General features: G+C 41.7%; 1 protein-coding gene across 1 annotated transcript; it reads right to left on the reverse strand.

The window, feature by feature from the left end:
* Positions 1 to 246: 246 nt before the first annotated feature.
* On the reverse strand, positions 247 to 14,891 carry LOC120041244 (kelch domain-containing protein 1-like). The gene is made up of 9 exons (XM_038986182.1): positions 14,609 to 14,891; positions 3,874 to 3,971; positions 3,582 to 3,694; positions 2,660 to 2,744; positions 2,488 to 2,571; positions 1,399 to 1,479; positions 960 to 1,011; positions 697 to 769; positions 247 to 352 (listed from the first exon to the last, which is right to left on the reverse strand). Exons 1-9 carry the CDS (start codon positions 14,889 to 14,891, stop codon positions 247 to 249), a joined length of 975 nt encoding a protein of 324 aa, XP_038842110.1.
* Positions 14,892 to 15,830: the final 939 nt, after the last annotated feature.

The following is a 15,830-nucleotide window of genomic DNA, read 5'->3' on the forward strand; positions in this document are numbered from 1 at the left end:
GGTGCAGACAAAACACAGAGACAGGAAACAATCACCCACAAAATCCCAACACAAAACAAGCCTCCTATATATGATTCTCAATCAGGGACAACGATTGACAGCTGCCTCTGATTGAGAACCATATTAGGCTGGACACAGAAACAGACAAACTAGACACACAACATAGAATTCCCACCCAGCTCACGTCCTGACCAACACTAAACAAGCAAAACACATAAGAACTCTGGTCAGGACGTTACACTATCGTCATACCGTCAAATTCTCATACGTTCCTCCTAGGAGGACGTAGTCACAACTACCTCCAAACACAACCACGTCAGAGTCCTTGGCTTGGCTTGCTGTGTGCCACAACCTGCAGGGGGGAAAGTCAATGAAATGGGGGATTTCATCAAAGTACAGAGAATGTGCACTCTGTTTAATCATTGTACATTTTAGGCTAAATTCTCTTCACTCCTTGATCTGCACATACAGACTTCAGATTGAGATGGAAATGGAATGCGTTCTGATTGAACATTTATTTGATCAGGGAGTCACACCAGTCATACCAGTCATACCAGTCATACCAGTCATACCAGTCATTCCAGTCATACCAGTCATACCAGTCATACCAGTCATACCAGTCATACCAGTCATACCAGTTTAATCAGATTAGGAACTAGATTTAACATGATGCTAAACTGTCAGCTACTGTACTACCTTGGTTTGTTGTTGTTTGGATGGTCCAACTCCCTCCATGTCTTTGTGTCAACGTCTAAAACCCATCCATCACCTACAGAAACATAACACATACAAGAAAGGAAGAACTCCATGGAACAGAAAGGTTTTCTAGGAGGGTCAAATTGTTGAGTAACAGCCGAGTAAGGATTTCATCCAACTGGAACTAAATGGGTAAATGACTTACTCATTGGTTTGCAGTCCACATTCAGGCCACCAAATAGAAATAAAGTGTTATCAGATACTGCAGTGAGGCTGTGCCACGACCTTCCCCCTGGCACAGTGGATGTTGGCACTCTGGACAAGACATTTGGAGGGAACAGTTAAAAGTCTTTAAAAAACAAACACACACCAAAGCTGTTATTATGATAAACACTAGACTGTTTTAAAGATGAGCATTTGAAAGAGTGAAATATAAATACCTACATTTCAGACCATGTCCATGATTCTAGATCTAGACAATGAATGTCACTTGGTGTGGTTTCCTAAAGGGAAGGGTAGAAGGAAGGGCAAACCACTGAACATTCCAAAACAGGTCAACACACTTGAGTCAAGTATTAAACTAGACTGTACAGTAAGCACTGTGATCCCATTCATCTTAGCAATGTTTTAGGTTTTTTTCTGTGTCTCTGCATCAATGCAATACAAAACTTGAGGAGGAGTTCAACTCAACAGAGTACTCACCAGTACTCTGCCCCCGTAGACATACCCTTTATGGCCAAGTGTTGCACCTGCATGGGCAGCTCTGGGGGCAGGAGCACGACCCTGTAGTCAGAAAGAGCTACTTACAGTACAGGTACAAAATGACAAACTGTTATTTGGCTGCAAATAACTAATTAGTGCATGTATAACCAGCACCATTGTGCTAGATTAGCATATAGCGCTGCCTCACTGAACTTGTCTCTGACTGGGCTTGAATCAGGGTCCTCTACTTCTCCTCTGACTGGGCTTAAATCAGGGTCCTCTACCTCTCCTCTGACTGGGCTTAAATCAGGGTCCTCTACTTCTCCTCTGACTGGGCTTGAATCAGGGTCCTCTACTTCTCCTCTGACTGGGCTTAAATCAGGGTCCTCTACCTCTCCTCTGACTGGGCTTGAATCAGGGTCCTCTACTTCTCCTCTGACTGGGGTTGAATCAGGGTCCTCTAACTCTCCTCTGACTGGGCTTGAATCAGGTTCCTCTACCTCTCCTCTGACTGGGCTTGAACCAAAGTCCTCTACCTCTCCTCTGACTGGGCTTAAATCAGGTTCCTCTACCTCTCCTCTGACTGGGCTTGAATCAGGGTCCTCTACCTCTCCTCTGACTGGGCTTGAACCAGGTTCCTCTACCTCTCCTCTGACTGGGCTTGAATCAGGTTCCTCTACCTCTCCTCTAACTGAGCTTGAATCAGAGGCCTCTACCTCTCCTCTGACTGGGCTTGAATCAGGTTCCTCTACCTCTCCTCTAACTGAGCTTGAATCAGGGTCCTCTACCTCTCCTCTGACTGGGCTTGAATCAGGTTCCTCTACCTCTCCTCTAACTGAGCTTGAATCAGGGTCCTCTACCTCTCCTCTAACTGAGCTTGAATCAGAGTCCTCTACCTCTCCTCTGACTGGGCTTGAACCAGAGTCCTCTACATCACCAACACTTGAGCTATACAACAGGTACCGATTGGATAGCTCCATCAGCAACATTTCAAGCTCACTGTGGAGTAAGGTTACGGTCCGTTCTTAACTCTGTTCCACATGGTGAAGTTATGTTGTGATGTAAACATACAGTGTGTGTCTGTCTTACAGAGCTCTGTGGTTCCCTCCAGCTGGCTAGTGTTGTCTCAAAAACGTGAACTTCATTGTTCCATCCCCAACCAACGTTCTGCTCCTACAGAACACACAATACAACACATTGAAAATAGTCGTTGTAATTCATACGTTTTGGACACAATCATAAACAAAAAGCAAAAATGTACCAATGATGCCGTGTCCACGATGAAGCTTTTGTCATCCATGATGTCATCAAGTGTCTTGTGACCATATCCACCAAAGTAGGTGACCCTACAGAATGGAAGATTCTCAAAGTAGGTGACCCTACAGAATGGAACATTCTCAAAGTTGGTGACCCTACAGAATAGAAGATTCTCAAAGTAGGTGACCCTACAGAATGGAACATTCTCAAAGTTGGTGACCCTACAGAATGGAACATTCTCAAAATAGGTGACCTTACGGAATGGAACATTCTCAAAGTAGGTGACCCTACAGAATGGAACATTCTCAAAGTAGGTGACCCTACAGAATAGAAGATTCTCAAAGTAGGTGACCCTACAGAATGGAACATTCTCAAAGTTGGTGACCCTACAGAATGGAACATTCTCAAAGTTGGTGACCCTACAGAATGGAACATTCTCAAAATAGGTGACCTTACGGAATGGAACATTCTCAAAGTAGGTGACCCTACAGAATGGAACATTCTCAAAGTAGGTAACCTTACGGAATGGAAGATTCTTAATTGGGAAAAATTACAAGATTCTCCCAAAGACAAAACAATCAACATGGAAAACCGCCCGCACTTGTGTTTAAGATTTAGTTGGTCCAGGCAACTATTTTTTTCTATTTAACACCCCCAATAGTAGCCTTTAAAGGGATACTGCGAGATTCTGTCAATCAAGCTGTTTTATATATTATTATTATTATTTAATTGTTTTGTAGTCTGGTACTACTGTACCTGTAGACTTCCAGTCACTGCACTGAGGCTAGCTAGCATTGGCTAATTGCTAATTGCCAGAATCTCACAGTATCCCCTTAAATGTGTCATTTGAACCCTGACTATCTTCCTGTTTGTAGCAATACTGCAATGGGCATTGACGTTGCATTCTAATATTATATGTCACTGACCTGTTGTTGAAAACCCAACAGCACAGCTTATCTCTGGGTGAAGGAGGAGAGCCACTCTCAGCTTTCACTTTCTTCCAACTGTAGTCCCCATCCAGGAAGTTGACACGGTAAAGCTGCAAGCACACATCTTTTCAGAATGTAATACACGTGTCTCTGAAGCTAGAGGATGAACCCATCTGAACTGTCTCGTAAACAACGGAAGCCTTAATAGTGATTAAGAAGCTTTTTGGTGATTTATCAGAAAAATATTTGCATATCAGGGGGCACTACAGTTTCCGTTGAGCTAGCTCACCTGATTGGTCTGTCCCGTGTCATCATATCCCCCGAATATGTACATGTGGCCATTTAGAAAGCAGCTGCAGGTGCCTGACATGGGGGGCGGGACCTCTCCTGACATTTGACACATTTCCCTTCAGAAGATAAAATTAATCAACCAACTATGAACACACACAGCATTAAGTTCCAAGCAACATAGCAAAGTCTTAATGCAAATTTGGCTTGGGGGTAGACGTCACATTCTGGGTTCAAACTGAACATAAGACCAGTGCAGCATTATAGACTACTGTAGACCAGCGCTATGAACCAGTCTTGCTATAAAGACTACTATAGACCACTATAGACCAGTCTAGTACTATAGACCAGTCTAGCACTATAGACCACTATAGACCAGTCTAATACTATAGACCAGTCTAGCACTATAGACCAGTCTAGCACTATAGACCAGTCTAATACTATAGACCAGTCTAGCACTATAAACCAGTCTAGCACTATAGACCAGTCTAATATTATAGACCACTATAGACCAGTCTAATATTATAGACCACTATAGACCAGTCTAATATTATAGACCACTATAGACCAGTCTAATACTATAGACCACTATAGACCAGTCTATCACTATAGACCAGTCTAACACTATAGACCAGTCTAGCACTATAAACCAGTCTTGCACTATAGACCAGTCTAGCACTATAATCCAGTCTAGCACTGTAGACCAGTCTAGCACTATAATCCAGTCTTGCACTATAGACCAGTCTAGCACTATAGACCACTATATACCAGTCTAGCACTATAAACCAGTCTTGCACTATAGACCAGTCTAGCACTATAATCCAGTCTTGCACTACAGACCACCATAGACCAGTCTAGCACTATAGACCACTATAGACCAGTCTAATACTATAGACCAGTCTAATACTATAGACCACTATAGACCAGTCTAGCACTATAGAATACTATAGACCAGTCTAATACTATAGACCAGTCTAATACTATAGACCACTATAGACCAGTCTAGCACTATAGAATACTATAGACCAGTCTAATACTATAGACCAGTCTAGCACTATAGACCACTATAGACCAGTCTAGCACTATAGACCAGTCTATTACTATAGACCACTATAGACCAGTCTAATACTATAGACCACTATAGACCAGTCTAGCACTATAGACCTCTATAGACCAGTCTAGCACTATAGACCAGTCAAACACTTTAAACCAGTCTTGCACTATAGACCACTATAGACCAGTCTATCACCATAGACCACTATAGACCACTATAGACCACTATAGACCAGTCTAGCACTATAAACCAGTCTTGCACTATAGACCAGTCTAGCACTATAAACCAGTCTTGCACTATAGACCAGTCTTGCACTATATCTTGTATCTGTTGATAAGCAACTGCTTGCTAAGGATACGGCTAGGGTTAGGTTCCATGTGTAACTCTGTGTTGTTGTTTGTGTCACACTGCTTTGCTTTATCTTGGCCAGGTCGCAGTTATAAATGAGAACTTGTTCTCAACTAGTCTACCTGGTTAAATAAAGGTGAAATAAATAAATAAATAAAAAGGTTAAGAATAAGGGTAAGGGTTAAGTTTAGGGTTAGGATAAGGGTTAGGGTTTGGGCTAGGGTTAGGATAAAGGTTAGGGTTTGGACTAGGGTTAGGGTTTGGGCTAGGGTTAAGGTTAGGGTTAGGGTTAGGGTTTGGGTTAGGGTTAGGGCTAGGGCTAGGGTTAGGATAAAGGTTAGGGTTTGGGCTAGGATAAAGGTTAGTGTTTGGACTAGGTTTAGGGTTTGGGCTAGGGTTAAGGTTAAGGTTAGGGTTAGGGCTAGGGTTAGGGTTAGGGTTAGGGTTAGGGCTAGGGCTAGGGTTAGGATAAAGGTTAGGGTTTGGACTAGGGTTAGGGTTTGGACTAGGGTTAGGGTTTGGGCTAGGGTTAAGGTTAGGGTTTGGGCTAGTGTTAGGGCTAGGGTTAGGGCTAGGGCTAGGGTTAGGATAAAGGTTAGGGTTTGGACTAGGGTTAGGGTTTGGACTAGGGTTAGGGTTAGGGTTAGGGTTAGGGTTAGGGTTAAGTTTAGGGTTAGGGCTAGAGTTAGGGTTCGTAGATAGTTAGTTGAAATGTTACTGGTAGTGTGTAGAGCATCTACAGATGGAATATCCAGATACAGTGTTAATCCCAAACTATTTCTCCATTCATATTCTTTACAATGTGTTATATACAGCCCATATGCACAAACACCATGTTAGAATTACATTGATATTCTTACCATACACCTCTTTCTAAGTCATACAACCAGATTTCATCACTGGGTAGGAAAACTTCACTCTCAGCGGTTGACTGCAGAACAAAAAAAAGGTTCCTCCATTACTATTGAAAAAACATTAATATAGGCTCTCAGCAGCATGTATGTTATACAGTATATGTGAATGCTCAACGTCAATTCATAACAACACCATCAATTAGGAATGCTTTCAAGATAATTGCAGGAAGGGAATTTACAAATCATGTTTGAGGCTTACCATGTAGCCTCCCCAGACATGCAGAGTATTTCCCTCTACTACAGCTGTGTGACCACTTCGCTCAAGGGCAATAAGTTCCACACAGTGTTGTTTCTCAACTGCAGAATCCATATTTTCTAGAAAAGTTCTTAGAAAGTGAAAACACAAAGAAAAGGAGAGAAAGAAATGTACAAAGATCTCCACGCCAAGACTTTTATTTTCTCTGCCAGGACTTTTATTTTCTCTGCCAGGACTTTTGTTTCTCTGACCCAAATCTGTTTAAAATCTTTTATTTTTCATAGGCCCAAGCTAACCCTAACCCTAACCCTAAGCGTTTGTTGTCGCGGAAGGTCAAAGGTCATGTCATGTTGTCACCAGACCATTACTCCCTCTGGCGACGCCCCCTTACCTGAAAATGCCACAACACTCCCCGATTACCTCTCCTCTGCCTGTTCCACTGTCCTTATACCTCTCCTCTGCCTGTTCCACTGTCCTTATACCTCTCCCTATGAGCAGTTTGTTTTCCTGTGCTTAGCGGTGTGTGCTTGTTTATGCAACAGGGCAGCTCGTCCCTTCACTTCACTCATATGTAATTCTGAGGGTAGAACATATCATGTGTCATGTTTGAAATAGCCTGCTTGGACCAGCCTGGTCGTGCAATAGTTCACATTCTGTTACACTTCACGTATCAAGTGATGTGAAACGAAACGTGAGCCAGCAGTCTGTATTATGATTGGAACCAAGTCTTTGATTGGATGGAAACAAGCACCCCCCATCTATCCTCACAGAATACATACATTGACTGATTGATATCTCTAAGGCTTAAAACTTCTTGACGCTAGGAGGCTGAATTTTTATGTTTGGAAAAATAACGTTCCCAATGTAAACGGCCTATTTCTCAGGCCCAGATGCTAGAATATGCATATAATTGACAGATTAGGATAGAAAACACTCTAAACTTTCCAAAACTGTCAAAATATTGTCTGTGAGTATAACAGAACTGATTTTGCAGGCAAAAACCTGAGGAATTCCAACCCGGTGGCTCTTATTTTGAAAAATCCCTGTTCCATTGCCTGCCTATCCTCCATTTAAAGGGATATAAACCAGATTCCTTTTCCAATGGCTTCCACAGGGTGTGAACAGGCTTTAGACATAGTTTCAAGCTTTTATTCTGAAAAATGAGCGAGATTTATCAAAACGCGTCAGTGGATGGCCAGGTGTCCTTTGATTAGTTCATGCGCGCGAAAGTTGTTGCTCGACATTTTCTTTATCTCTAGTATTGATAGTTTACCGTCCGGTTGAAATATGATCGATTAATTATGTTAAAAACAACCTGAGGATTGATTATAAAAAACGTTTGACATGTTTCTACGAACTTTACGGATACTATTTGGAATTTTCGCCTTCCCTTCATGACTGCTGGATCCTGTTGATTTCTGAACATAACGCACCAACCAAATTGAGGTTTTTGGATATAAAAATAATATTTATCGAACAAAAGGAACATTTATTGTGTAACTGGGAGTCTCGTGAGTGCAAACATCAGAAGATCATCAAAGGTAAGCGATTAATTTAATTGCTTTTCAGACTTTCGAAACCAATCTACATTGCTGCTAGCTGTTCGTAATGTTTTGTCTAGTGATCGATAAACTCACAAACGCTTGGATTGCTTTCACTGTAAAGCATATTTTCAAAATCTGACACGATAGGTTGATTAACAACAAGCTAAGCTGTGTTTTGGTATATTTCACTTGTGATTTCATGAAAATAAATATTTTTAGTATTTTTTTTGAATTTGGCGCTCTGCAATTCAGCGGTTGTTTACGAAAATGATCCCGTTAAAGGGATCTGTGCACCATTAAGCCCTTTTAAATTGTACTTATTTTGTTCACCACGTTTACTCAGTCTTTTAAGGTAGTTCTGGTGGGGTGACATGTCTTAGCCCATTCACAGTGGTGGATCCAGTGAGCTATATTGATCTAATGTTGTAAGTGTTGGGGAGAAAACGACTAAAGGTAAAACAGCATGAAACAGTGTAAAAGTATTCTACAGGGTTACTATAAATCAAAGAGTATTATTACACAGTGAAACTTTTCCCTGTAAATGTGCAGGATTATACTGGCACCAGAGCTCCCAGCTTAATACTGTAATTTTGCTTTACAGCAGAGATGCTGTAATATATTTGACATCTCTGCTGTAAAGTATATTTACAGTATGAAGCTGGCAACTCTAGTGCCAGTATAATGCTGTGAATTTACAGGGAAATTCTCCCTGAAATCTAAATGTAATAAAAACAATACATTTGTACCTAAAATGCATTCATTCAAATTGGTAACACAATTAACAACAACAAAATAATCAACAGAATTGACAATAGAAGTAAAAACAATTAACACATATTTAAACAAATAAGAGGATCATTACAACACTAATGTAAAAACTATATGTTGTGTGTGGGGTGTGGGGGTGAGAGAGGGAGATGGAGTTAAAATTGGGATTGGGTACAATCCTAAAGCTATGATCAGGGGCAACTCTATTCAAAGTAACGGGGTTCAGAGGCAGTGAAACACACAATGGGACATGAGACCATCCAGGAGGAAGAATTCAGTGCAGCATCAGGTGTTCTTCACTCAGTGAGCTCTTTGAAGAATGGGGCAATGTAGGGGTTGAGAACAGCTGGCTTCCTCTGGGCCACTTTGTCTCGTCTTCAGGGTCATCATCTTGGGTTGACTTGAACCAGGAATCTGCACAGCCATTTATCCAATATAGTTGATGAAATGTGAAATCTATTGAGGCATTGAACAAATACAAATTAGACTGCTGGGTGATTCTCATGAAACCAGTTGTAAACATGTCTGTAGCAAATTGAGTTACAAAACCATGATGCATCTGCAAAAATGCACTATCATTCTGAGTACTAAGATCTCTCATTTTCAGTGTCTTATTTGAAATACATTTTGCATTTTCGCCTGCATTTTGTACATTCTCATTACCGATATGTGTCCGGATTTTCATTTTATAACATTTTACTAACTGATTTGATATGTTGCTGTAGTTTGTCCATGAATCATAAAAAATGGTATACTGGTTTGATGTTTACATTAAACTATAATATTTATTACCTACAATTTTACGTGACAATTTTTCAAGTTCCTGCAAAAACTCCAATCAGTTAAAAAAATAGATATATATTCACCCATAATGCATCATCTACAGGAAGTTAATTTAATGTATTTGCTTCTATGCATTCAGAATGAGGTTCTTATTCTCATACACCACCTTTAACCCACTTGGCCTTCTCATTACCGAAACAGCTAAAAAGCTCAAATTGGGAAAAAGTCCGATTTAATTTTATACTAATTGAATAAGTAAATGTTAATAATAATTTTAAGTGTTATGTTAAACTCAGGCATTTTCATTAGGGGAGCATTGTTTACAAATATTACATTGATTTGTTTATAACTTTTTTTGACTGTTGCTGTAATGATCATGTTTGTGTAAATTGTGGTAAAATGCGAAGTATCTAATCAAAAAACATAATTATTATTATGAAATAGATGGGTACATATCCTAATCTCAGTGATCCAAGAGGACATCTCGTTAAAGATGACCTTATTTATTATTATTATTATTATATTGGCTCTCGACCTTCGTACGGGAGTTGCAGCGATCGGACAAGACCGTAACTAACAATTGGATATCACCGAATTGGGGAGAAAAAGGGGTAAAAAGCCCGTCAACAGTGTAGAGGCGACTCCGGGATGCTGGCCTTCTAGGTAGAGTTCCTCTGTCCAGTGTCTGTGTTCTTTTGCCCATCTTAATCTTTTATTTTTATTGGCCAGTCTGAGATATGGCTTTTTCTTTACAACTCTGCCTAGAAGGCCAGCATCTCGAAGTCGCCTCTTCACTGTTGACGTTGAGACTGGTGTTTTGCGGATACTATTTAATGAAGCTGCCAGCTGAGGACTTGTGAGGCATCTGTTTCTCAAACTAGACACTCTAATGTACTTGTCCTTTTGCTCATTTGTGCACCGTGGCCTCCCACTCCTCTTTCTATTCTGGTTAGAGCCAGTTTGCGCTGTTCTGTGAAGGGAGTAGTACACAGCGTTGTACGAGATTGTCACGTTCTGACCATAGTTCTTGTGTGTTTTTCCTTGTTTTGTGTTGGTCAGGACGTGAGCTGGGTGGGCATTCTTGTTTTGTGTTTCTATGTGGGGATTGTCAATTGGCCTGATGTGGTTCTCAATCAGAGGCAGGTGTTTGTCATTGTCTCTGATTGGGAACCATATTAAGGTAGCCTGTTTTGTGTTGGGATTTGTGGGTGGTTGTTTCCTGTCTTTGTGTTTCTCTGCACCAGATAGGACTGTTTCGTTTTGCCACGTTTGTTATTTTGTATTGTTGTAAGTGTTCACGGTTTCGTCTATTTAACATGTTGAGCACTGGCTACGCTGCCGTACGAAGGTCGAGAGCCATGCATCCCCCGAAACATGACCCCGCCAAGCCGCACTGCTTCTTGACACACTGCTTGCTTAACCCGAAAGCCAGCCGCACCAATGTGTCGGAGGAAACACTGTACAATTGGCGACCGTGTCACACAGGAGTCGCTAGGGCGTGATGGGACAAGGACATCCCGGACGGCCAAACCTTCCCCTAATCCGGAAGACGCTGGGCCAATTGTACATTGCCTCATGGATCACCCGGTCGTGGCCGGCTGCATCACAGCCCGAGATTGAACCCGGATCTGTAGTGAGGCCTCAAGCACTGCAGTGCCTTAGACCGCTGCGCCACTCAGGAGGCCGAAAGATGACAGTTGACATTTTTGTTGTCAAATTTCGTGAGAATGAGACGGCTAGATACATCACCTTTAAACCCTAGCTAACTATTAAAAACATTACCATAGTCTACACACAATACCACAGATTATTTTACCAGACTCACAACATTTTGTTTTCTCTCATGGCCACCAAATGTTTGCATACTACTGGTACAGTGAACAGGTTTAGCTAATACTGTAACATTATGGAACAATGGTGTAAACAATAGTGAACAGGGAGAGGCTAAACGGACACTTCTGGCATGAAAAACAATGACATATGTTGCACAGCTGAGAGCAGAGCGGGTTGTGACAGCTAAGGACACTGTGTCCTGGTGTGGTTGTCGTTCAAGGTTAACTACTGTGCTACTGCTACTACTACTACTAAACACTACTAATACCACTACTACTACTACTATACACTACTAATACCACTACTACTACTACTACTAAACACTACTAATACCACTACTACTACTACTATAAGGTTAACTACTGTGCTACTGCTACTACTACTACTAAACACTACTAATACCACTACTACTACTACTAAACACTACTAATACCACTACTACTACTACTATAAGGTTAACTACTGTGCTACTGCTACTACTACTACTAAACACTACTAATACCACTACTACTACTACTATAAGGTTAACTACTGTGCTACTGCTACTACTACTACTAAACACTACTAATACCACTACTACTACTACTATAAGGTTAACTACTGTGCTACTGCTACTACTACTACTAAACACTACTAATACCACTACTACTACTACTAAACACTACTAATACCACTACTACTACTACTATAAGGTTAACTACTGTGCTACTGCTACTACTACTACTAAACACTACTAATACCACTACTACTACTACTACTACTAAACACTACTAATACCACTACTACTACTACTAAACACTACTAATACAACTACTACTACTACTATAAGGTTAACTACTGATACTGCTACTACTACTACTACTAAACACTACTAATACAACTACTACTAAACACTACTAATACAACTACTACTACTACTATAAGGTTAACTACTGTGCTACTGCTACTACTACTACTAAACACTACTAATACCACTACTACTAAACACTACTAATACCACTACTACTACTACTATAAGGTTAACTACTGTGCTACTGCTACTACTACTACTAAACACTACTAATACAACTACTACTAAACACTACTAATACAACTACTACTACTACTATAAGGTTAACTACTGTGCTACTGCTACTACTACTACTAAACACTACTAATACCACTACCACTACTACTAAACACTACTAATACAACTACTACTACTATAAGGTTAACTACTGTGCTACTGCTACTACTACTACTAAACACTACTAATACCACTACTACTAAACACTACTAATACCACTACTACTACTACTATAAGGTTAACTACTGTGCTACTGCTACTACTACTACTAAACACTACTAATACCACTACTACTACTACTATAAGGTTAACTACTGTGCTACTGCTACTACTACTACTAAACACTACTAATACCACTACTACTAAACACTACTAATACCACTACTACTACTACTATAAGGTTAACTACTGTGCTACTGCTACTACTACTACTAAACACTACTAATACCACTACTACTACTACTATAAGGTTAACTACTGTGCTACTGCTACTACTACTACTAAACACTACTAATACCACCACTACTACTACTAAACACTACTAATACAACTACTACTACTACTATAAGGTTAACTACTGTGCTACTGCTACTACTACTACTAAACACTACTAATACCACTACTACTACTACTAAACACTACTAATACAACTACTACTACTACTATAAGGTTAACTACTGTGCTACTGCTACTACTACTACTAAACACTACTAATACCACTACTACTACTACTACTAAACACTACTAATACAACTACTACTACTACTATAAGGTTAACTACTGTGCTACTGCTACTACTACTACTAAACACTACTAATACCACTACTACTACTACTACTACTACTAAACACTACTAATACCATTACTACTACTACTAATACCACTACTGATACTACTACTACTACTACTACTAATACCACTACTGATACTACTACTACTACTACTAAACACTACTAATACCACTACTACTACTACTACTTTTACAGTCACTACTTGATTTGAAAACCTTCAGAACTGATTCTGAAGCAGTTACTAAGTTGCTTTATGAGCCCTGTTGTTGATAGGTGCTTTCACATAGAATGGAATGCAAGTTCATTCAGGGGATATGAGAAAAGAACATTAAGTGACCTTTAATCCCTGATTGACTGATTGAATTAGTAGTGTTTAGTAGTAGTAGTAGTAGTAGCAGTAGTACAGCAGTTAACCTTAAAGTAGTAGAAGAAGTTGAATATCAAGAGTGGTCTTGCTGAGGAAGTTGATTGATTAATCAAATGAGTGATTGACCTATCCTGCCCTGTCCTCTCCTCAGGTGCTCAAGCCAGCTATTAGCCATGTGATTCACGACGTCTACTGTTACTGTCCCACTAAAGGCTACTGTCCCACTAAAGGCTCCTGTCCCAGTACTATTCACAATACGATACAGTCAATATGGAGGTAGAAATTAGCAAACCCCAGGAAACATTGCAGCTACAATCTGGATATTGTTTGAGGCCAATCACTTTGTCAGAATCCATCTGAATATTTCCTGCTGTCACGTTCCTGACCTTATTTCCTTTGTTTAGTCTTTGTTTAGTTGGTCAGGACGTGAGCTGGGTGGGCAATCTATGTTTTGTGTTTCTATGTTGGGTTTGTTGTTTGGCCTAGTATGGTTCTCAATCAGAGGCCGGTGTTTGTCATTGTCTCTGATTGGGAACCATATTAAGGTAGCCTGTTTTCACTGTTTGTTTGTGGGTGATTGTTCCTGTTCGTGCGTTCATGTGTTTTATGTTCTCTCGTTCAGGACTGTAGCTTCGTTGGTTTTCGTTTGTTTATTGTTTTGTTCGTATTGAAGAAGTACTCTAATAAATTATGGATACATACCACGCTGCACTTTGGTCCTCCTCTCCTTCCAACGACGAAAGCCGTTACACCTGCAGAGATGACGTGTCCTAGGAAGGAGATTGTGGAGCGATGGAATTCACATTTCTCTGCTTTCACAAAGAGCTGGTTCTACAAAAGACGCTGCAGGCCCTGTCGGACGTGGAGGACGAGCTCTTCAGCTGAACGGGAAAAGAACGTCGTCGAAGGTAGACGAACACGAACCGGTTCAACATGTCACGGAGTACATTTCTGACCTGGGCTCAGAGTGGTAGCGGGTAACGTTTTTTAACTTTACCGTCATTAATGCTCCAGTAGTCAATACACGGGCGCAGGGGTTTGTCCTTCTTCTCCACAAAGAAGAACCCTGCACCGGGACGGAAGCAGATGGACAACCCTGCAGCAAGAGAGTCCTCAATGTACCCTTCCATCATCTTGGTCTCCAGACCCGACAGGGAAGAAATCCGCCCTCGAGGCGGTGCTGTGCCCGGGAGAAGGTCGATAGCGCAGTCGTAGGGTCGATGTGGAGGAAGAGATGTGGTCCGGGCCTTGTTGAAAACCTCCCGGAGGTCCTGATAATCCGCAGGGATGGCAGAGAGATCCGTGGCAGGCTGCGCCGACAGATATTGCACATAGCAGAATGGGCTCCAACCCATGATAGAACCAGTAGCCCAGTCGATCAGGGTATTGTGCCTCTGGAGCCATGAAAACCAACACCACGGGCACATGAGGAGGCAAGTCGATAGCCCTCAGTGATTCCAGAGGAAACTCGGGTGACATCGGATTCTCCCTGTTATGTAGACGCCAGGGACTTACGGGATTAATCGGGAGGCGAGGTGGGAACTGTGGACGAGCAAGTGTGACCGGGAACAGACCTCCTCTCCCTCCTACATTCCCGTAGATGCCCAGCGAGCCGTATGGTCAAGGTCAAGGTCCATGGGAAACTCCCAGGCTGCGAGCTCATCTTTAACCACCTCCGATAATCCATGAAGGAACGTGTTTTACAGGGATTCCAGGGTTCCAGGCACTCTCGGCGGCCAAAGTGTGAAAATCTACCGCATAGTCTGCTACACTACGGGAGTCTTGACGCAGTTGAAATAGCTTCCGAGCAGCCTCTCTCCAGGACAACGGAGAATCAAACTCCTTTCTAACCTCCACCACAAACTCCTCCAGACTGAGGCAAACGAGGATTGTTGCTCTGACACCGCAGTAGCTCAGGCAAGAGCCCTCCCGGACATCAGCATTATCAGGTACGCTATCAGCATTATCAGGTACGCTATAAGGGAGCACTGGGAGAGAAACACCCGGGAGGTTCCTGGATCTCCAGCATAGGGCTCCGGAGGAGGTAAGCGGGGTTCTCGGGAAGCCGGGGTAGGCTGGGGAGAAGTGTCGCTGGTAGCGGGATTACTGAGAGTCTGGCAGGTTACCGTTGTGATTTGCTGCCTAGTAGATAATCTGCGGAATTGCTCCAGCAATGCAGTGAAGCTTTGCTTCCGTGGCGTTCCACCCAGGTCTGGAGTCCTTCTATTAGGTTTTGAATTAACTCCTCCTGTCTTCCGATGGCGGCTCTTTGGAAGGAGACAGCGTTGCGTAGC

This window comes from Salvelinus namaycush, unplaced genomic scaffold (assembly GCF_016432855.1).
Source record: "Salvelinus namaycush isolate Seneca unplaced genomic scaffold, SaNama_1.0 Scaffold422, whole genome shotgun sequence".
Classification (NCBI taxonomy): Eukaryota; Metazoa; Chordata; class Actinopteri; order Salmoniformes; family Salmonidae; genus Salvelinus; species Salvelinus namaycush.